We start from the raw sequence: 23,995 nt of genomic DNA, 5'->3' as shown, positions 1-23,995 counted from the left end.
GATGCAAAACGTTAACTCTGTTTCTCTCTCCACAGATGCTGTCAGACCTGCTGAGTTTTTTTCCAGAATTTTCTTTTTTTATTTCCAAATATAATGGCTTCAGCTGAACAGGTGGCCTATTGGTCCAAGAACAATTAGAACTATTAAGAGGCTATAATAACAGAATACGTTTTTGGCGTTTTTTTTGTTTGCTTATGAACCTAATAGGCACTTAAAGGATTGCTATTTTGGCATTGGAGTAGTTTTTATCTTTTCATTATTAATGATGGTGTGTTTGAATTCAGCATTTTGTTAAATTGTTAGAGCTTTAATTTTTTTTCCCAATGATTTTAAAATAATTCCCATTCCTAATCCATGACTCCGGAGGACTGTACATAGAGCATATTGGGTGAGTGGCTATGGAAGATACACAGGGACATGGAGGTAGCATGGGAGATCTGAGGGGACATGGGGTGGAAGGGGGGTGGGTGGGGAGTGAGGGGGCAATAGGTAAAGTTTAGGGGGCTTTTGAATAATGTTGGGGGCTTGGCTACTGTATTGGAGAACCAAAGCAGGCCTTCTAACTGAGCCTGCCTCCGCACCCACATTCTTCATACACTCCATCATGGGTTGCAAAATGCATATTGACCCTAACCCTTGTGTGAAAAGACATAAGTCCCAGGCAAAGTCACACATGGGTCAGGCCTGCATTTCAGGATGCACAAACATGCGCAGGTTGGGCTTTCCCGAGCCCTCACAAAAACCCAGGCACAGGAGGTGGCCCGTCCGACCCATCGAGTCCATGTGGTTCTCTGTAGAACAATCCAATCGGCCTTATTCCCGGTAGCCCTTTAGATGTCTGAGTTGTGGGTGGAAAGCTTGAAGGTTCCTTACCCACACTCCAAGACACATTTAACATGCTGCTGAATGGTGCTGAGGTGAGAACAGAAATGTTGTACAATTAGTCGCTAAGAAATTCAACTAATCCAAGTGGATATTGGTCACACTGGAAGAATTCTTTAACGTTCATAGCATCTCACAGCACATGAGGCCACTTGGCCCATCATGATTCTGCCGGTTTTTGAAAGTGCAATCCCATTTATCCCACTGCCCTACTCTTTTTCCCCATAGCCCTGCAAATATTTCCTCTTCAATTATTTATTCACTTTCCTTTTGAAAGTTCCTATTGAATCTGTTTCCACCACATGTCCAGCAAATTCCAGATCACAACAACTCGCTTTGTAAAATAGATTCTCCTGACGTTGCCTTTTGTCTTATAACAATGACCTTAAATCTATTTCCGCTGGTAACCAACTCTCCTGCTAAAGGGAATCGCCACTCCCTATCTGCCCGAGCGAAACCCCTCGGCGTTTTGAACACTTCTACTAAATCCCCCTTAACCTCACTGTTCTAAAGAGAACAATCCCAGCCTCTCCAGTCTTTCCGAATAACTGAATCGATTCCCGTGGAAATCGAGACGGGGAGAGATATAAAACGGGCTGTTGACTCGCTCTGCACAAAGTCACGATCTACCCCAATGACTCCCAATCACTGCAGTGCAGGATGTACAAGACATGCGATCACTCACATCGAGTCACAGGGTCCCTCGTTTAAAGACTTTCACGTCAGTTTGACAGATGATACAGCTCCGTCTGTAGACATTATGAAATGGCTCCTGTTGCTAAACCTGAGGCGATTATAGACATGAAAGGAAATCTAAAATAAGCTGCCAAAAAGAACAGCCAGCACCAACAGCTGCTGTTAAGGCAGGAGTTTGCTTCATCTCTGTTAGATACCCAGTTTAATGTTTGTGGAAAGACACAAGGGAGTGAGTGCTCTATAATGGCAGGACAATCATCAGCCAGTGAGCAAAAACTCTTTCAACCGTTATTTCCAGCAGCACAACTGCAATTTTGCACAAATTGAACAGCCTCACTGTACGTTAAAAATCCATGTGACATTCAGGGTACTCTGGAGAATTAAAAACCATCATTTTGTGTTCAAGAAAATTAACTATTCAATCATTTAGGCTAAGGAAATAATGCAGACGTGCGTAAATTTAAAACATTGAACTCAGATCATTTGAATTATGCAACTTTGAATTAAGAGGTACAAACTGGAACTAAATACAAAGCAGCATATGGTGTGATATTCCCTGTTTACCAGAGAATGGGATAAGATAATTAATGAGTCTCTGCATCAAATGCATTCCTTAAATAAATCATAAGCGTGGAGGGCAGCAGCCAACTTCCCCTTCCAACCTCAGCATGTAGAATTCTAATCTTGTTCTCAAAACCCTCCATGGCCTTTGCCCCTCCCTATCTCTGTGACCTCCTCCAGCGCCGCAATCTCTGAGGTCTCTGCACTGCTTTAATGTCGGCCTCCTGTACAACCCCAATTATCATCGTTCCATCGTTAATGGCTGTGCCTTCAGCTCCCGGCCCGAAGCTCTAGAATTCCCTCCCTAACCCTCTCCTCCTCTCTCCCCTCCTGAAAACCTAACTCTTTGACTAATTTTCTGGTCACCTGTCTCCTTATATTGCTCAGTGTCAAATTGTTTATTTGATAGTGTTCTGTAAAGCGCTTTGGGGTGTTTTTACTCTGTTAAAGGTTAATAAACAAATGCAATTTGTTATGATTGTACTCAGATGAGAATTGAACGAGATTGAGTGAAGGAGCATTGTTATCAGGCGATGGGATGGTGTTATAACTGTCTTGTGTCTGACACTCTGAAACCCAGTAACGTATCTTTTCTGTTCGGGGTTCCCATGGCAGCGACTGGGGACCTAATTTCAAAGGCCCAACCCTTTAAGATCATTTATTCCCAACAATCATTGGGTGAGATCTAGGGGTGGCCAATTTCCAGGGTTACCCTGACAACCTCAGGAATTAAAGATTAGCCCCCCCAGACACTGTTGTAAGAAACCCAGAGGGAAAATTCTAGGGGCATTAAATAAAATTAGGCGCTTTAGCTCAGACCAGTGGTTGTTTGAGTAGGTGGGAGCAGCAGGAGACCACGTAATGCAATCTCCTGAAATTTGTTCATCCAGAGTTGGCAAACCGAGGCAGGAGCCATGAGACTGAGTTTGATGGGCCCCTGTGGGTGGGGTTTGCAAGTGCCGGCCCCATAAAATTCTATGGGTGTCTTTCCCGCCCCAGACCTGGCCACGATTTAACGGGAGGGCAGGGGAGGCACCAGACGGCCCTGCCACCCACACACCGATCGAGACCCTGAAGTGGTCACTTAAAGGCCACATCCCGCCCGGTCGCAATTTTTCAGGTGGGAGGGGAGTCAGTGAAATGTGGGGAGTCTGGTAAGTAAGCCTGCTTGGGTCTCATCCCAGGAAGAGGGGAGGTTACCTCCTTCACAGTCCCCCTCTCAGGGTCTGCTACACCCCCGCACCCCCCCACCTCCCAGCGACCCCACACCCCTCCCCCAACCAGGACTCTGCACCCTACCCCCACCCCCCCCCTCACCCTCCACCAAGTGACCTCCTATCCTGTCCCCGCTGAGAAACCCGCCCTCCCAACTTACCTGGCATCTTGCCCCATGGCTTGTCTTTGGGGACTGGATGCAGTCCCAGCAGAAGCCACCACTCCTGGTGGCGCTGCTGGGGGCCATAGTGCTGCCAGCCAGAGCGGGGGCGAGTTTTAGGGCAACATTTTCAGCAGCGGGTTGAGAAACCCTTCAGCTGTAAACTCTGGCCCATTGTGTCTTATTCAGCAGCTTCCGTTTCTGACCTTTTTATTGTCAAATTTATGAATATCACCAGAAATCCTGAAGCAGATTTCACCATCTCTGCCGGGTTTTTCAACTCCTGCTCTGGTGCGGAGGGTGGGGGTGTAGGGGTTGGTGGATGGGCTGGGCCGGGGGCAGGGTTTGGTGAGGGGGGGGCTGGGTAAATGTAAAGAAAGATGGATTCCAATGGAGCGAAATTGCTGTGAATGTTGTGCTGTCCAATTGTGAAATCACATCTAATATTACACATTATGGGCAGAATATTGCGGTCGGCGTCCGAGGTTGTGCCCCCTGAACTGTCAACGGCCTATTAAGGCCAATGCTGCCCGTCCAACCTTAAGGTTGGCGGAAGGCAAAGAGCCCAAGCGGCCTTCACGTTTTTCAGGAAACATCACCCACGGGCAGGCTGAGGTTCCCTGAAGCTTGTATAAAATAAATAAATAAATTTTCATGACTTCACAAACATGTCCCAGCTCATGTGACACTGTCAGGTGAGGGGACGTGTTTAAATAATTTTTTACTTCATTATTTGAAAACTTTTATTATCTACTGAATCTCCCTGAGGCAGCTCCGTGCCTGAGGGAGACTGAAGCGCTCTTTCGCGTGTGAAGGAGCGCAGACCCTGACTCTCCCTCCTCCCCCTACCCACACAGGTAAGCGCTGAGCGGCACTGAACATGTATTACACTGGGTGGGCCTTAATTGGCCCCCCCTCCAGTGTAAAATGGTGGCCCGCAGCCGATTGCGGGCGGCGATCAGCTTTGCGCCCACCCCCGCTCGCTCCTGACCAGCCTGCCTGAAATATGTAAGAGTCAGCCCGATGTTCTGAGTTTTGTAAGCACAGCTTGGTCCACTAACAGGATGCTGCTGTCGATCCAAAAAGATGCTCTGCCTAACACACCAGTGGCTAATGCGGCATATGGGTGTCAGTGTCAGCACAGTGCCAGGTATGTAGGCTATACTTCCCAATCACTGGTGGACTGTATCAAACAGTACATCACTTCAGCACTCTGCCGATTGCGGACAGCTGACTGTACTCAAGCAGTCGGTGTTTGCAAAATTCCACCCAGAATGTCTAACGTTAGATGTGATTCAACGATTGGACAGCACTTGCTGAATAATCCGGAGTGCGCTACGAATGAAACCAACAACCAATTTAAGATTATCAGTTGAGCTCACAATGTAGCTCACTTACACTTGCTAAAAGCTACATATATTCATATGAACATACAAACTAGGAGCAAGAGTAGGCCACTCGGCCCCTCGAGCCTGGTCCACCATTCAATAAGATCATAGCTGATCTGAATGTAACCTCAGCCCCACATTCCTGCCTACCCCCGATAACCTTTCACCCCTTGCTAATCAAGAATCTATCTGGCTCTGTCTTAAAAATATTCAAAGACTCTGCTCCCACCGTCTTTTGAGGAAGAGAGTTCCAAAGAGTCACAACCCTCAGAGAGAAACAGTCTCTCCTTATCTCTGTTCTAAATGGGTGACCCCTTATTTTTAAACAGTGGCTCCTAGTTCTAGATTCTCCCGCAAGAGAAAACATCCTCTCCACATCCACCCTGTCAAGGCCCTTCAGGATCTTAAAGGTTTCAATCAAGTCGCCTCTTACTCTTCTAAACTCCAGTGGATACAAGCCTAACCTGTCCAACCTTTCCTCATAAGACAACCTCCCCATTCCTGGTATTATTCTAATAAACCTTCTCTGAACTGCATCTAACACATTTACACCTTTCTTTAAATAAGGAGATCAGTACTGTACACAATACTCCAGATCTGTGGTCTCACCAGTGCCCTGTACAACTGAAGCATAACCTCCCTAACTTTGTATTCAATTCCCCTCATAATAAATGACAACATTCTACTAGCCTTCCTAATTACTAGCTGTACCTGCATACTAACCTTTTATGATTCATGCACTAGGACACCCAGATCCCTCTGCACCTCAGAGCTCTGCAACCTCTCACCATTTAGGTAATATGCTTCTTTTTTATTCTTCCTGCGAAAATGAACTATTTCACATTTTCCCACATGATACTCCATTTGCCAGATCTTTTCCCACTCACTTAACCTGTCATTATCCCTTTATAGCTTCCTTATGCCCTTTTCACAATTTACTTTCCTATCTTTGTGTCGTCAGCAAATTTAGCCAAATTTAGCTTCATCCAAGTCATTTATATAAATTGTAAAAAGCTGAGGCCCCAGCACTGATTCTTACAGGACCCCACTGGTCACATCCTGTCAACCAGAAAAAGACCCATTTATGCCTACTCTCTGTTCCCTGTTAGCCAGCCAATCTTCTACCCATGTCAGTATGTTACCCCTAAAGTGCCTGTGGCACTTTGTCATACACAGGGATCAGTCCTCTGCAGGCAAAGGGAACATGGTGCCTTTTTTGAATTAACAAAAGTTCGGGGGACAATAGTTCCCTGGTGCTTTCTCCATGACAGCGCCTCGATCAATCAGAGTCAAATTTCCAACCAATCAGCACCCTTTCCTCATGCAGCATAAATTGTTATTCCACTTGAAATTTGGCATTATTGTGTCTGTCCTGATGAGTGCAAGGCAAAAAGATTCAACAGCATGTCTCTTTTTTCAGCAATACTCAAGTTCTTATGTTCTTAGAATGTCTGTGCAATTCTGTATATATGCATGTCAATCAATGCACTGTGACTAAGTAGGCAGCACTCTGTCTTCGAGTCAGAAGGTTCTGGGTTCAAGTTTCACTCCAAGATGTTTTGCACAAAAACCTAGGACAATACTTGCAGTGCAGCACTGAGGGATTGTCAAAGGTCTTTCAGATTAGATGTTAAACTGATTCTGGTTTTCCGCCAATTCCAGCATGATGTCACTACCAAACACATCTTCCCTTCACCCCCCCCTGGCGGCATTCCGCAGGGCTCGTTCCCTCCGGGACACCCTGGTCCACTCCTCCATCACCCCCTACTCCTCAACCCCCTATGGCACCTCCCCATGCATACGCAAAAGATGCAACACCTGCCCCTTTACTTCCTCTCTGCTCACCGTCCAAGGGCCCAAACACTCCTTTCAAGTGAAGCAGCATTTCACTTGCATTTCCTCCAACTTAGTCTACTGCATTCGTTGCTCCCAATGCGGTCTCCTCTACATTGGAGAGACCAAACGCAAACTGGGCGACCGCTTTGCAAAACACCTGCGGTCTGTCCACAAGAATGACCCAAACCTCCCTGTCGCTTGCCATTTTAACACTCCACCCTGCTCTCTTGCCCACATGTCTGTCCTTGGCTTGCTGCATTGTTCCAGTGAAGCCCAACGCAAACTGGAGGAACAGCACCTCATCTTCTGACTAGGCACTTTACAGCCTTCCTTCCGGACTGAATATTGAGTTCAACAACTTTAGATCGTGAATTCTCTCCTCCATCCCCACCCCCTTTCAGTTTCCTCCCCCTTCCTTTTGTTTTTTCCAATAATTTATATAGATTTTTCTTTTCCCACCTATTTCCATTATTTTTAAATTTATACCTTTTATGCCCTGTTAGTCTTATTTCACCCCACCCCCACTAGAGCTGTACCTTGTGTGTCCTGCCATCCATTCTTAATTAGCACATTCTCTTAGATAATATCACCACCTTCAACACCTCTTCGTTCTTTTGTCTGTGACATCTTTTGATTATCTGCTCCTATCTGCTTGCTTGTCCCTACAACCACCACCCCCCACCCACCACATCTCTCCCCCCAACCCCCACCCCCACCTTAAACCAGCTTATATTTCACCCCTCTCCTAATTTTACTCAGTTCTGTTGAAGGGTCATGAGGACTCGAAGCGTCAACTTTATTCTTCTCTGCCGATGCTGCCAGACCTGCTGAGTTTTTCCAGGTAATTCTGTTTTTGTTCTGGGTTTGGCCTCTCAGTTCGATATAAATAGAAACATAGAAACTAGGAGCAGGAGTAGACCATTCGGCCCTTCGAGCCTGCTCCGCCATTCATTATGATCATGGCTGATCATCCAACTCAATAGCCTGCTTCCGCTTTCTCTCCATATCCTTTGACCCCTTTCACCCCAAGAGCTATATCTAACTCCTTCTTGAAAACATACAATGTTTTGGTCTCAACTACTTTCTGTGATAATGAATTCCACAGGCTCACCACTCTCTGGGTGAAGAAATTTCTCCTCACCTCAGTCCTAAATGGTCTACCCTGTATCCTCAGACTGTGACCCCTGGTTCTGGACTCCCCCACCATCGGGAACATCCTTCCTGCATCTACCCTGTCTAGTCCTGTTAGAATTTTATAGGTTTCTATGAGATCCCCCCTCATTCTTCTGAACTCCAGCGAATATAATCCTAACCGACTCAATCTCTCCTCATATGTCAGTCCCGCCATCCCAGGAATCAGTCGGGTAAACCTTCACTGCACTCCCTCTATAGCAAGTACATCCTTCCTCAGATAAGGAGACCAAAACTGCACACAATATTCCAGGTGTGGTCTCACCAAGACCCTGTACAATTGCAGCAAGACATCCCTGCTCCTGTACTCGAATCCTCTGGCTATGAAGGTCAACATACCATTTGCCTTCTTTACTGCCTGCTGCACCTGCCTGCTTCCCTTCAGCAACTGGTGTACAAGGGCACCCAGGTCTCGTCGCACATTCCCCTCTCTCAATTTATAGCCATTCAGATAATAATGCCTTCCTGTTTTTGCTACCAAAGTGGATAACCTCACATTTATCCACATTATTCTGCATCTGCCATGCATTTGCCCATCACTCAGCTTGTCCAAATCACACTGAAGCATCTCTGCATCCTCCTCACAGCTCACCCTCCCACCCAGCTTTGTGTCATCTGCAAATTTGGAGGTATTACATTTAATTCCCTCATCTAAATCATTAATATATATTGTGAATAGCTGGGGTCCCAGCACCGATCCCTGTGGTACCCCACTAGTCACTGCCTGCCATTCGGAAAAAAACCCGTTTATTCCTACTCTTTGTTTCCTGTCTGCCAAACAGTTTTCTATCCATCTCAATACACTACCCCCAATCCCACGCACTTTAATTTTACACACTAATCTCTTATGTGGGACTTTGTCGAAAGACTTCTGAAAGTCCAAATAAACCACATCCACCTGCTCCCCCTCATCAACTCTACTAGTTACATCCTCGAAAAATTCCAGTAGATTTGTCAAGCATGATTTCCCTTTCATAAATCCATGCTGACTCTGTCCGATTCTGCCACTGTTTTCCATGTGCTCAGCTATTAAATCTTTTACAATGGACTCTAGAATTTTCCCCACTACTGACGTCAGGCTGACTGGTCTATAATTCCCTGTTTTCTCTCTGCCTCCCTTTTTAAATAGTGGGGTTACATTAGCTACCCTCCAGTCTGTAGGAACTGTTCCAGTCTATAGAATCTCGGAAGATGACCACCAATGCATCCACTCTTTCTAGGGCCACTTCCTTAAATATTCTGGGATGTAGATTATCAGGCCCCGGGGATTTATCGGCCTTCAATCCCATCAATTTCCCCAACACCATTTCCCTACTAATACTGATTTCTTTCAGTTCCTCCCTCTCACTAAACCCTGTGTTCCCCAACATTTCTGGTATGTTATTAGTGTCCTCCTTTGTGAAGACAGAACCAAAGTATGTATTTAGTTGGTCAGCCATTTCTCTGTTCCCCATTATAAATTCCCCTGTTTCTGACTGTAAGGGACCCACATTTGTCTTCACCAATCTTTTTCCCTTCACATACCTATAGAAACTTTTAAGTCAGTTTTTAAGTTCCCCGCAAGCTTACCCTCGGGCTCTATTTCCCCTTCTTAATCAATCCCTTGGTCCTCCTTTGCTGAATTCCAAACTGCTCCCAATCCTCAGGCCTGTTGTTTTTTCTAGCCAATTTGTATGCCTCTTCCTTGCATCTAATGCTATCTCTAATTTCTCTTGTAAGCTGTGGTTTGGCCACCTTTCCTGTTTTACTTTTGCGCCAGACAGGAATAAACAATTGTTGCAGTTCACCCATGTGCTCTTTGAATGTTTGCCATTGCCTATCCACCGTCATCCCTTTAAGTAACGTTTCCCAATCCATCATAGCCAACTCGCGCCTCATACCATCGTAGTTTCCTTTATTAAGACTCAGGACCCAAGTCTTAGAATCAACTACGTCACTCTCCATCTTGATGAAGAATTCTATCATATTATGGTCACTCATCCCCAAGGGGCCTTGCACAACCAGATTGCCAATTATTTCTTTCTCATAATAAATAATCCAATGAGATTATTCGACGAGGAGTGGGAGGATTCTCCCTGGTGTACTGGGCAATATTTATCACTCTTCCAAGATCATTAAATCAAATTATCTGGTCATTATCCCATTATTATTTGTGGGAACTTGCTGTGTCTACATTAGCTGCACCTTTCCTACATTGCAACAGTGGCTTACACTTCATTTCATTGGTTGTAAAGCACTTTGTGAAATCCCGAGGTTGTGAAAAGCACTATGTGAATCCTGGCGGGGGTGGGGAAAGGATTCAAACCTTTAAAATCAGAGCCATCTCATTCAGAAGTTGGGAAACACTTCTTCACATGAAAGTTAGCAGAAATGTGGAATACTTTTCCACCAAGAGCAGCAGATTCTAGCTTGCTTGGATTCTGCAATCAACAGATTTTGCCTAGATAAGATTTTAAAGGGATATAGAGCCAAGGCAGGTGGATGGAGCTAAGATGCAGATCAGGTATGATCTAATTGAATGATGGAACAGGCCCAAGAGGCTGAATGGCCTCCCCTCTCCCTGCGTCCTTATGTTTATCCTCCTTTATTTAGTTCTCGGTCTGTCACGCCTGGAGATCAATGGGGACTTTCCAACTCACCTCATCTGCCTCATTCTTGTACCTCTGAGAATGAGATGATGAAAGGGTGTTAAGTAGTCTAACATGTCAAAGAGAACCTTAACTCAATAAATAGTGTCACTTTAATGGTAAAGTCATAATTTAGACAGATACAATGTGCATAATTTGGGGGAAAAAGAACATGTACAAACTGGTTTACAAGATGGAGGGACAGATTAAAAACCGAGATTAATGACAACAGCCCATTAATCTGGTTACATTCAAATACTCAAACTCAAAGGTTAACACCTGAAAAAGACTACAAAAAACTCTCCCGATGATTGTTTTCATCATTTCTTTTTTTTGTTGTTGTCATCGCTGATTATTTACATTGTATGTTACATCAAAATGTACAGAATACAAAATATGTTTACAGAAAACTGGTTCACAAAAAAAAGGTTGCTGAAGTCTCACTGAGATGTATCACAGATGGGCATGTGGGTTAACGGCAGAGTTGTGCTATATAGGCTAAAACAAACCGGACACTCAATTAAGACGTCCCAGTTACACAGATGATTAAAAATTGGCAGTGGTCCACCTGTGGCTCATTTAAAGCTCCGATGGAGAGCAGCTCCGGCTAATGGTCATCACACAAAATAAAACACATCCCGTCTAGACAGAGAATTCTCAACAGTGTTTACAAAAATCCCAGCATATTCAAGTGAAATAAATGTTTACACCAAGTAGTACGCATATCAGAAATTTTCAACTCTTTACTGTGCAAGGCAAAAAAAACACATTTTCTCTCTTTGTCCTTTTGTTTATCTATTTACAACTTCTCAACTTGTGCAAAAACCCTTTCTAACGCAAAGAAATCAGAAAAACAAATCTCTTCCTAGAGAGCGAGAGTGAAACCCAGCGAAATGCACTATGCACCCCCGCCCCACAACAACCATCCTGCCAACCACACCCCACCCCCCATCCCATCCTCACCAACCCCGCCCCCTCCCCGTCCCCAAACAAAGTGAGTTGTCCCTTTGCTCATTAGTACAGGAAAGACAAGGGGCCAATTTTAACCTAAACCAGCCTGGTAGAGGGAACTGGTGGAATCAGGTCCAACTGATGTGAGAGCCCATTTGAATTCTCCATTGACCCTTCAGCACAGGGTTAATGGGGACGGGGAGGAGGAGGGAATATTAGGAAGGGTGCCAGGCAGGTTGACATTAAAACTGCCTCTCCTTCCCTATGAAAGAGTTTCAGTTTTGCATATAGGCAGTAAAAACATGCTGAAAGTTTGTACAAGAAAACATTTTGTGCTCATGCCGTTTTGTCAAGTGCTCCCAGCTCTGCTGGGTTAAGTTCAGTGGAGAGCCATTTGTATACACCCATCCATTATTGTCTTTAGCCACTTCACTGAATCATCATTTGTAAATTCTAAAAAAAAAACATAAAGAAGGTGGGGGGAGAGGGGAAAAAGACACACACGGTGAACAGGGGTGGGTTTTATGTAAAGTCTTTGCTTGTTAAAGTATTTCAAGCTGCCCTTTTACTCATGAAATAAAACCCAACCCCTACTGTGCCTATGGTAGCTCCTCCTCATTCTCCCAAAGCCCTGGGTCTACTGAGTGTGCAATTATTAAACCTGTTCCCTTTCGGTCTTGCAAACTCCATAAATCAAGAGTTGCAAGGTACAAATATTTATGGGTAAAATTAAGTGGCTTCATTTTAGTCCTGTAACCTGTTGAGAATAAGGCAAGTGATTCAGCACCGTATTGAATGTTATTCCCCCTGGACACTGAAAGACTTTCCACAACCTCGACTGATGTAGCCCTTCACAAGCCAAGATTATCACTTGTACCAGTGGTGGAGGTTTAAGTAAGTCTGGTGACTGAGAGACCTTTTCGTCAAGTTAAAAGACCTGCAATTTAAAAAAAAAAGACACTGTACATACAGCAGTAAGAATCCATAAAATGAAGCCTGTTAGAAAGGAAAATTGCTTCAGACCAGCAGCACCGGGAAAGCTGACATGTGTCCAGCATGTTTTTGAAAGTTGACCCCACTGTGCTAGCACACTGCCCCCCGCTTTGTGCTTATTGTGTGCAAGCAGTCGGGATCATGGGCAGGAGTGTAAACCAAAGACTGTTTCTGGCCGTTTCAACCAGCACCAATATAATAGAGAGAGCCGAGGTTAGGACAGAGATGGAACATTGGCTGTCTGATCCACTCCTTACAGCACCTCAATTAAAATAAAAATCAGGTTTACACATGTAAATATTTTGCAAAATTCCAGTTTGGCTTGATTCATGTGCAATATACTTTGTGTGTGTGTAGGTACGTTTGTGTGTATTTTATTATTTATGTACACGTCAACAAACTTGTTCTATCGATTAATCAAACTCGATTGGTGCCCATTAGCGTGTCCTTCAACATGGCTGACATAAGCTAGCTGTCCTCTCATTGAGAAATTTCTGCCTACATGCAGTCAGTAGATCACCACCAGAGCTCGGAGGGTGTTCATCCCTCAATGTGCTGTTTCACACCATCGGTGGATGGGGTGAGGTGGGGTGGGATTTCAACCAGGTGTCTGTAAATCGCTCACCACCCCGCCCCAGCCCCAGCTTCAAGTTTACTTTAAAGAGTCGACTCCAAGGATGAATCTAAAATGTCGTCATGGTGACCGGTGCTGTCGCTGTCGCAGCTCTGGGCACTGGAATAATTGGCTGCCTCTTGTAGTCTCATCAACATGTTCATCTAGGAAAAGATTACACATTGAAGCATGGTCAACGCTGAACTAATATTACATTCAGTTCATAATCAAAGGCAGTCAATGTGACAGCAAGTCAATATGGTCAACACCTGTACATTTAGAAGCATATAGTGCCTGTGTTTCTATAAAGACAGGTTACACTCGAGGAGAATATCCATTAAAATGCAAATGGGTGTATGGTTGTCGCTATGTGTAACGTTCTGCAGATTCCTTTAGCCTAATTTAAATATTCTGCCCATTGTTTGACGGAACAACATCTATAAAGGTTCTTTTTCCATCTTGATGGAAGCACTGCACCCCGTGACAATTTAACTTCACGTCAAACAATCTGTAACCAGGCAACCTGATATTAACTAAAATAGAAAAACAGAAAACGTAGAAGAACATTCAGTAGGTCAACAACTGCAACAACTATTTATTTATACAGCATCTTTAATGTAGTAAAATGTCCCAAGCTGCTTCACAGCAGCATTACCAAACAAAATTTGACCCCGAGCAAAAAAGGGGATATTAGGTCAGGTGGCCAAAAGCTTGGTCCCAGAGGTAGGTTTTAAGGAGCGAGAGAGGTAGAGAGGTGAAGAGGTTTAGGGGATCCCAGAGGTCAGGGCCCAGGCTGTCAAAGGCACTGCCGCCAATGGTGGAACAATTACAATCAGAGATCTCAAGAGGACAGAATGGAAGAAGCCACAGAGATCTTGGGGGATTCTGAGACTGGAGCAAGTTTCAGAGGTTAAGAGGAGTGGGGTTATGGAGGAATTTGAAAACACAGATGAGGGTTTTAAATTGTGGCGTTGTTTAACTAGCATCCAGGTAAGCCAGTGAGCACAGGGCTGATGAGTGGATGGGACATGATGTGGGTTATGGGGGCGGTCAACATGTGAGGCCAACCTGGAATGCTTTAGAATAGTCAAGTCTCAAGGGAACAAAGGCACCGATGAGGGTTTCAGCAGCTGACAAGCTGCGGAAGCATTTTGTCTCAGGCAGTTACCAGGGAGAGGAGTGGAGTTGGTCATTGTAGGGAACTGAGATTGTGATGGGGACAGGAGCTTCAGTCTTCCCTATATTTAAATGGAGGCAATTTTTGCTCATTCTGTACTGGATATGGGGTAAGCAAAATGTTAATGTGTAGACAGGAGGAGTATAGGGAGGTGGTGCTGGGGTAGAGCTGGGTGTCGAGGGGGGTGGTGCTGGGGTAGAGTTGGGTGTCGAGGGAGGTGGTGCTGGGGTAGAGTTGGGTATCTAGGGAGGTGGTGCTGGGTGTGGAGGGAGGTGGTGCTGGGGTAGAGTTGGGTGTTGAGGGGGGTGGTGCTGGGGTAGGGCCGGGTGGCGAGGGAGGTGGTGCTGGGGTAGAGCCGGGTGTCGAGGGAGCTGGTGCTGGGGTAGAGCCGGGTGTCGAGGGAGGTGGTGCTGGGATAGAGTTGGGTGTCGAGGGAGGGGGTGCCGGGTATCGAGGGAGGTGGTGCTGGGGTAGAGCCGGGTGTCGAAGGGGGTGGTGCTGGGGTAGAGTTGGGTGTTGAGGGGGGTGGTGCTGGGGTAGAGCCGGGTGTCGAGGGAGGTGGTGCTGGGGTAGAGCTGGGTGTGGAGGGAGGTGGTGCTGGGGTAGAGTTGGCTGTGGAGGGAGGTGGTGTTGGGGTAGAGTTGGGTGTGGAGGGAGGTGGTGCTGGGGTAGAGCTGGGTGTGGAGGGAGGTGGTGCTGGGGTAGAGCTGGGTGTCGAGGGAGGGGGTGCTGGGGTAGAGTTGGGTGTGGAGGGAGGTGGTGCTGGGGTAGAGTTGGGTGTTGAGGGAGGTGGTGCTGGGGTAGAGTTGGGTGTTGAGGGAGGTGGTACTGGGTGTTGAGGGGGATGGTGCTGGGTGTTGAGGGGGGTGGTGCTGGGTGTTGAGGGGGGTGGTGCTGGGGTAGAGCTGGGTGTGGAGGGAGGTGGTGCTGGGGAAGAGTTGGGTGTTGAGGGAGGTGGTGCTGGGGTAGAGTTGGGTGTTGAGGGAGGTGGTGCTGGGGTAGAGCCGGGTGTTGAGGAAGGTGGTGCTGGGGTAGAGTTGGGTGTTGAGGGAGGTGGTGCTGGGGTAGAGTTGGGTGTTGAGGGAGGGGATGCTGGGTGTTGAGGGGGGTGGTGCTGGGGTAGAGCTGGGTGTGGAGGGAGGTGGTGCTGGGGAAGAGTTGGGTGTTGAGGGAGGTGGTGCTGGGGTAGAGCTGGGTGTTGAGGGAGGGGATGCTGGGTGTTGAGGGGGGTGGTGCTGGGGTAGAGCTGGGTGTGCAGGGAGGTGGTGCTGGGGTAGGAGCTGGGTGTGGAGAGAGGGGGTGCTGGGGTAGGGCTGGGTGTGGAGGGAGGTGGTGCTGGGGTACAGCTGGGTGTGGAGGGAGGTGGTGCTGGGGTAGAGTTGGGTGTTGAGGGAGGTGGTGCTGGGTATGGAGGGAGGTGGTGCTGGGGTAGGGCTGGGTGTCGAGGGGGGTGGTGCTGGGGTAGAGTTGGGTGTTGAGGGAGGTGGTGCCGGGTGTTGAGGGAGGGGGTGCTGGGGTAGAGCTGGGTGTTGAGGGAGGTGGTGCTGGGGTAGAGCTGGGTGTTGAGGGAGGTGGTGCTGGGGTAGAGTTGGGTGTGGAGGGAGGTGGTGCTGGGGTAGAGCTGGGTGTTGAGGGAGGTGGTGCTGGGGTAGAGTTGGGTGTGGAGGGAGGTGGTGCTGGGGTAGAGTTGGGTGTTGAGGGAGATGGTGCTGGGGTAGAGTTGGGTGTGGAGGGGGGTGGTGCTGGGTGTTGAGGGAGGGGGTGCTGGGGTAGAGTTGGGTGTGGAGGGGGGTGGTGCTGGGGTAGAGCTGGGTGTTAAGGGAGGTGGTGCTGGGGTAGAGCCGGGTGTTGAGGGGGGTGGTGCTGGGGTAGAGTTGGGTGTTGAGGGAGATGGTGCTGGGGTAGAGTTGGGTGTGGAGGGGGGTGGTGCTGGGTGTGGAGGGAGGTGGTGCTGGGGTAGAGCCGGGTGTTGAGGGGGGTGGTGCTGGGGTAGAGTTGGGTGTGGAGGGGGGTGGTGCTGGGTGTTGAGGGAGGGGGTGCTGGGGTAGAGTTGGGTGTGGAGGGGGGTGGTGCTGGGGTAGAGCTGGGTGTTAAGGGAGGTGGTGCTGGGGTAGAGCCGGGTGTTGAGGGGGGTGGTGCTGGGGTAGAGTTGGGTGTGGAGGGGGGTGGTGCTGGGTGTTGAGGGAGGGGGTGCTGGGGTAGAGCTGGGTGTTAAGGGAGGTGGTGCTGGGGTAGAGCCGGGTGTTGAGGGAGGTGGTGCTGGGGTAGAGCCGGGTGTTGAGGGGGGTGGTGCTGGGGTAGAGTTGGGTATGGAGGGGGGTGGTGCTGGGTGTTGAGGGAGGGGGTGCTGGAGTAGAGTTGGGTGTTGAGGGAGGGGGTGCTGGGGTAGAGCTGGGTGTTAAGGGAGGTGGTGCTGGGGTAGAGCCGGGTGTTGAGGGGGGTGGTGCTGGGGTAGAGTTGGGTGTGGAGGGGGGTGGTGCTGGGTGTTGAGGGAGGGGGTGCTGGGGTAGAGTTGGGTGTTGAGGGGGGTGGTGCTGGGGTAGAGCTGGGTGTTAAGGGAGGTGGTGCTGGGGTAGAGCCGGGTGTTGAGGGGGGTGGTGCTGGGGTAGAGTTGGGTGTGGAGGGGGGTGGTGCTGGGTGTTGAGGGAGGGGGTGCTGGGGTAGAGCTGGGTGTTGAGGGAGGTGGTGCTGGGGTAGAGCTGGGTGTTGAGGGAGGTGGTGCTGGGGTAGAGTTGGGTGTGGAGGGAGGTGGTGCTGGGGTAGAGCTGGGTGTTGAGGGAGATGGTGCTGGGGTAGAGTTGGGTGTGGAGGGAGGTGGTGCTGGGGTAGAGTTGGGTGTGGAGGGAGGTGGTGCTGGGGTAGAGCCGGGTGTTGAGGGGGGTGGTGCTGGGGTAGAGTTGGGTGTGGAGGGGGGTGGTGCTGGGTGTTGAGGGAGGGGGTGCTGGGGTAGAGCCGGGTGTTGAGGGGGGTGGTGCTGGGGTAGAGCCGGGTGTTGAGGGGGGTGGTGCTGGGGTAGAGCCGGGTGTTGAGGGGGGTGGTGCTGGGGTAGAGTTGGGTGTTGAGGGGGGTGGTGCTGGGGTAGAGCCGGGTGTTGAGGGGGGTGGTGCTGGGGTAGGGCTGGGGGAAAAGTAACGCTGTGATGTCACTGAGGGGCAACGTTAAAATGGGAAATCAGAGGGGGCCAAGGAGAGATCCTTGGGGAGCCCCAGAGGTAACAATGCAGAAGCAGGAAGAGAAAACATTACAAATGCTGTCAGGCAGCAGCTCTGGAACGTGAAACATGGGCCTGAATCTTTCGCTGGTGGTGGGGGCACAATCGGCGGGCACGGGGGTGGATGGAAAACGGGCCCCCGACTGTGATCGGCCCCCGATGGTGATTTCACACTGGCCGGTCAATAAACGGGCAGCCAGAATGTAACGCGCCCGGAGAAAGGCTCAGCGCTGGCGGGGTGGGGGTGGGGGCGGGAAGAGGGAGGGTGCTGATGTCACTGCGAATGCTGGGGAGCGTTTCCACTGAGCTGCAGACCTCCGAATAATGAAAAGAACAGCAAAAATGCTGCAAACTATGTCCAGGCAGCACAACCAAGCACCTGAAAGCAAACCTCATAAAACAACAGTCCCCAGGTATCTCTTTTTATTTTATTTTCCCCACGGAGATTTCCTCCGGCCTGGGATCGAGGTTTGAGCAAATATGTAAAGGCCGATTGGCCGATTGGCCCGTCCGCCAATTGTAAACGTGGACGGGCCACGGAAAACTGCTTTTAATTACCTCCTTAATGGGCTTAATTTTTGGCGGGCGCATGCTTCCAACTGGCACGCACGCCCACCGACCTGAAGATCACTCGTGCGCAGGATAACGACAGGATGCTCGCCTGACATCATCTCGCACTATCTCACGTCCGTTAGGCTCGGGCACACGCTCGCCCGCAAGGTGTAAAATTCTGCCCTTTGGGTTAATATTTCAGAGTAAGGATCTTTCATTCAGAATACTGGGGAAGATGGTAAGAGGAGATGGAGCAGAGTGGATGTATTAAACGCTCATTTAAACTCCAGCTACCTTATCAGGTGATATCCATTTTGCAAATTTTATCTCAAAACCTGTTGCATGTTGAAGGGTATTAAACATTCACTTTGTAATGTTGTTTATAATGTTGTAACATCTCCATTCTTACACGGCAGTCCGTTCCTATTGACCTTCTCTCTGAATAGTGTTGCATATTCTCATGTGCATTTTATTTTTATATTCAGGGTAAAAATGCTAAGTCTGAATCAAATGTCAAGATCCACCACTTGCCCATTTTGAGGATGTCATTGTGAATTTGGAGATTGTAGCGTGACCAATATCAAGCTTGTACTTCAAGTCATTTAAATGCAAAAAATATGCACCGGTAGAGAAAACAAATGCCGTCACTGGGGAGAGCAGTGACAAGCAACGCAGTTCAATGAGTCATGTCTGCACAGCATCACTTACCAATGGGTCACCTTCACTATCGCTTTGGGGGACATGCTTGGAGGAAGCTCCTTCCTTGGCAGACGTGTACCCGTCATAGCCCACGTCCTCAGGGCGCAGCTGCAGCAGGGATGGCCACTCATGCTGTAATGAGCCAGCGCTCCAAGGGTACGTGTCCACAACCCACCTAGCGGGATCCTCCCACTGCGCTCTCTTGCCGTACAGCTGCAAGGTGGGAAAATATCATTCTGAGCAGCTTGCACAGTAATTCAGTTTTAGAAAGATAGAAACAGGAAGAGGTTATTCAGTCCTTTAGTGATTAGATTGTAGCTGATCGGTACCTGAACTCTATTTACCCATCTGGTTCTCTAACCCTCGGTACACTTACCTAGCAAAAATCGATCATCTCAACTTTAATGTTTTCCAATGACTTCCAACCACGACAGTTTTTTTCTGGGGGGAGAGATTCCAGATTTCCACTACCACCTTGTGTAAAGGAGCACTTCCTGACATCACCCCTGAACAGCCACTCTCTAATTTTAAGGTTACGTCCACTGGTTTTGGACTGTTGGAGGTGCCAACTCTCAGATAAGACATTAAACCAAGTCCCTGTCTGTCATCTCAGGTGAGTGTAAAAGATTTCTGAGCACTATTTTGAAGAAATGCATGGAAGCCCTCCTCGGTCTCCTTACCTATATTTAACGCTCAACCCAATATCACTAGAAACAGGTTATCTGATCAGGTTATTGCTATTATAGGAGTTTGCTGTTTGCAAGTTAGTTGCAATGTTTACCTGCATTACAACTGCACTTCCCAGGTGCCACTTAGCCTATAAATTGCTTTGGGAGGGTCTGGGGTCATGAACCGTGCTATACAAAGCAAGTTATTTCTTTCATATCCTAAAGTCTCTATCTACCTGCCTCAACAGGGGAAAGCAATAGAGGGTGAGGTATTCCATAATTTGTGAGTTCCTTAACCCTGTCCTCTTAGAGTCCTGGTCTAGCATCTGTGGTTGATACCCATTGATGAAGCCAGGTGTGCCAGCCTGCTGAGTGGTGGCTATAGGGTCCACCTTAGGTGGACATGGCCCGGACCATCCACTCAACCATGCCCCCGATCCCTCTCCTCATTGCCCCAGAAAAGGAGAGACTATCTTCTCAACAGCAAATTATTAACATGGCCCCGCCTGACAAAAGGTATCAAAGAAGCATTTGCTATCTTTCAGGGAGAGGGAAATCTAACCATCATCCTCCAGCAAATCCTACCTATAGCCTGCCAGTCTTTGCCTGAATCTCTTCAACATGTAAAGTGCCCTGAATGGACCTACCATTCAAACACCAATGGGAGAACATCCCCTCCAACCACGGCCGGAGAGAAAAAGGGAAAGGGTTTGCGCTTTTACAGCACATTTCACCACTGCAGGACATCCCAAAGCGTTTCACAGCCAATTCAGAAGCTCTCTGAAGTGTTAAATTATGGTAAAGTGAAAAACACAACAGCCAATTTGCACACAGCAAGGTCCCAAAAACAGTAATGAGATAAATGACCAGGTAATCAGTTTCTAGTCCAGTTTAGCGTCAATGACAGTAACAGAAAAATCCTGAGTGCAAGTGAAGGGATGACTGCACTGTGGATTTACATATAGAGGCAAGCAGAAATATACACTGGGCAGAATTTGTCGGTGAGCAGGGGGTGGGGCCCACTCGCCCACGTGTAAAATGACGTGGGAATCCCTGACGTCACTGCGCCCCATTTAAATTGCCAGGAAGGCGGGGGCGCAGCAAAATCAGCTGCAGGCCCACCGACCTGTCAATGGCCAATTGATTTTAAAAGTTTAATAAAGTTTTAGTGTAATTTATGATCATGTCCCACCTCATGTGACATTGTCACATGAGGGGGACATGTTCAGGATTTTTATTTTCTATATTTAACGTTTTTAAAACTGTCAGCGATCTCCCTGAGGCTGCACTTAGCCGCAGGGAGATGTGCGCTCTGTCGTGCGCATGCGTGAAAGAGCACGCTCTCGCTTTTGGGGAATCCCATCCCCGCCCACATAGGGAGCGCATAGCGCTTCCCGCCGGACGTCACACTGGGCGGGCCTTAATTGGCCCACCCACGTAAAATGGCGGTGGATTTGATCTGGAACGCGTTGCCTGAAAGGAGACTGGAAGCAGATTCAATTGCAACTTTCAAAAAGGAATTGGATGAATATATGAAAAGGAAAAATTGACAGGGCTTCAGGGAAAGAGTGGGGTCAGGGCCGGGACTAATGTGTGAGTCTGACTAATTGGATCGTTCTTTTAAAAAGCTGGTATTAACACGAACGGTCTCCTTTGTCGCTGGACAACTCTATGGATGGAATTTTATGCTGGTGGGATTTTACCGCCCCACCCCCACCGCGATGGGCTCTAAAACTCCACCCTATGATTGTGTGAAGTGAGAAATTAAGCGCTTGCAATGTATTCATGTCTCACTGATGAATGAAATTACCATGACGCATTCATTGATACGCAGTTTATTTGAATGCATCTCGACTCTGGCGTACTTGTCTACAATGGAGATTTCAGAAAGTAACATGATATGAATGTGGATTCAATATCCGAATGCACAAAGCTTTAGAAAAATTTATGAAGGACTTTACCTGAAGGCCTTCTCGAACTGCTTCCAGAAGGTAAGGTATAAGAGAATAGTTCCAAAGATCTGTGAACCAAACCCTGGAGCCATCTACATCCAAAGGGCATGAGAGGAATAGACGAGGGCCTGAAGCATAGAAAATGAATAAATCAATTAATGTGCAAACTAAGGCTTTCTTTACAGACGTCTACCTCCTATTGGAGGGTGGTAGAATTGGGCAACTGTTTGTGAATTTCAACTCACCAATAGTTACATCAGACGAACTGTGCGTTTCTAAAAAACCATTTAAATGCTGCCACACTTTGGGAATCCAGTCGATGATTCTCAGGAGGTCACTGTTGCGCATGTTTCTGTCGATTTCAGTCTCAATTAGTTTACGGCGTAGATATCGACCCAGAAATCCCTTCACAGGTTCAGTATGATTGGCACAGAGTACCCACCTACACAGCAAGAACAAGAGGTAAAGTAGGAGAGATTTTGGAACTGAGCCTCTCATGTGCATTGCCTCCACTTGCATTCACTTCAGTCTCTGACGATGGTGGCTCATAGCATTAAATGAAATGACCAGGCCATTCAGCACAACAGGTCTGTACCAGTGTTTCTGCTCCACACAAACCTCTTCCCAATCCTTGTCATCTCACCCTATCAGCATAATCTTCTATTCCTTTCTCCCTCATGTGTTTATCCAGCTTCCCCTTAAATGTATCTAAACTATTCCCCTCAACCACTCCCTGTGGTAGTGAGTCCCACATTCTCATCACTCTCTGAGTAAAGAAGTTTCTCCTGAATTCCCGATTGGATTTGTTCGTGGCTATCTTATAATGAAGGCCCTTAGTGCTGGCCTCCTCCACAAGTGGAAACATCTTCCTTACATCTACCCTTTCAAACCCTTTCATAAACACCTATCAGGTCACCTTCTCTTTTCTAGACATTGAAACTCCAGCCTTATCAGCCTCTATAATCTCTAAATTCTGATATCATCGTTATAAATCATTTTTGCATTTCTCCAGTGTAGCTATATCCTCGTTCTTCAGCCTGGGGGACAGGCGTAAGAGAGTTTTCTGTGTCCTCCAGTGGGACTCTGGATAGAGACAGCCTGACCTTACCAGATCCTATCATGCACTGAAGCCCACACCTCTAATTAGATCATTCTATTCCATTAGGTGTGAACTCATTTATAAGACAAAGATGCTTGCTGTGATCAAGAGACAATGGCCTCAAGATTGATTTTGATTGGGAGCACACAGAGATGCCAAAGGCCCAATAAACTCCACTGAAATTGCACCTTGGGTCCAATTTCCACATTTGCAGTGCTGCAGACTGTACACAGGTACACTGGACATGGCTGAACAGACTCTGGAGCACCAACATGGACCCACTGCTGAGCTGCTAGTGAGATCAGCAGCGTAAGAACGGAAGGCCATTCAGCCCTTGGATTTGTCAGTCAGATCTGTATCTGCACGTCATCTCCTTTTACACCTTTGTCTTGATCACAAATCCTGATTGGATGGGTGTCCTGCAGACGGGGTAGGGGAGAATGGAATGGGGGTTAGTGTTGCGGGTCATAGTGCTCTTCATCTGCAAGGAACACTCTTGTTCCTCCTGGCTCTACGTGAAGGGGAGTATGTGAAAAGCACTGACCTTTTGGCTGCAGCCTCCAGTGGCCTTTTTAGAAACAGAATCACAGAATCTTTACAGTGTAGTAGGAGGCCATTTATCCATCAACTCTGTACTGGCTCTCTGAAAGAGCATTCTGCCTAGTCCCACTCCCCTGCCTTATCCCCATAACCCTGCACATTCTCTCTTTTCAGATAGCAATCCAATTCCTTTTTGAATATCTCGATCAAACCTGCCTCCACCACCCTTTCGGGAAGTTCGTTCCAGAATCTAACCACCCTCTGAGTGAAACTGTTTTTCCTCACATCACATTTACTCCTTTTGTCCATTATTTTGAACCTGTGCCCTCTAGTTCTTGATGTTCTCTTGAGTGGGAACAGTTTCTCACTATTTACCTTGTCCATACCCCTCAGGATCTGAATACCTTTATCAAGTCTCCTCTCAGCCTTCTTTTCCCCAAGGAAAACAGACTCAACCTCTCCAATCTCATAGCTACAGTTCTTTATCCCTGGAATCTCCTCTGTACTCTCTCCAATGCCTTCACATCCTTCCTCAAGTATGGCGCCCAGAACTGGACACAGTACTCCAGATGAGGCCTAACTAGTGTCTTATACAAGTTCAACATGACCTCCTTACTCTTGTACTCAATTCCCCTATTAATAAAACCTAGCATACCATATGCTTTATTAACTGATCTCTCAACATGCCCTGCCATCTTCAATAACTTATGTATGTATACACTGAGGTCTCTCTGTTCCTGTACCTCCTTTAGAGGCTCTCCTGTTATTTTATGCTGTCTCTCCACATTCTTCCTGCCAAAACGAATCACCTCACACTTCTCTGCGTTGAACTTAATCTGCCACTTGTCTTCCCAATCCACCAATATGTATATGTCCTTTTAAAGCTCAAGACTATCCTCATCACAGTTGACAATGCTTCCAATCTTCATATCATCCGCAAATTTTGAAAACATGCCCTGCACAGTACAGTTTCCTGTCACTCAT

The 23,995-nt window shown here is 47.6% G+C and overlaps 1 protein-coding gene across 2 annotated transcripts in view; it reads right to left on the bottom strand.

The window, feature by feature from the left end:
- Window positions 1-10,651: 10,651 nt before the first annotated feature.
- The window catches only part of nav3 (neuron navigator 3), a 473,245-nt gene continuing 459,901 nt past the window's right edge, over window positions 10,652-23,995 (bottom strand). For both annotated transcript variants that reach the window (XM_078567625.1, XM_078567626.1), the window contains 4 exons: window positions 21,618-21,814; window positions 21,382-21,500; window positions 18,762-18,965; window positions 10,652-13,277 (listed from right to left, as the gene is read on the bottom strand). In XM_078567625.1, coding sequence (XP_078423751.1) covers window positions 13,158-13,277; window positions 18,762-18,965; window positions 21,382-21,500; window positions 21,618-21,814 — 640 coding nt within the window. In that variant the 3' untranslated portion in view covers window positions 10,652-13,157. The remainder of the gene's footprint in view (window positions 13,278-18,761; window positions 18,966-21,381; window positions 21,501-21,617; window positions 21,815-23,995) is intronic.

The sequence above is a fragment of the Cetorhinus maximus genome, chromosome 22, assembly GCF_964194155.1.
Source record: "Cetorhinus maximus chromosome 22, sCetMax3.hap1.1, whole genome shotgun sequence".
NCBI classification, from domain to species: Eukaryota; Metazoa; Chordata; class Chondrichthyes; order Lamniformes; family Cetorhinidae; genus Cetorhinus; species Cetorhinus maximus.
This window is presented reverse-complemented; position numbering and strand designations above follow the sequence as displayed.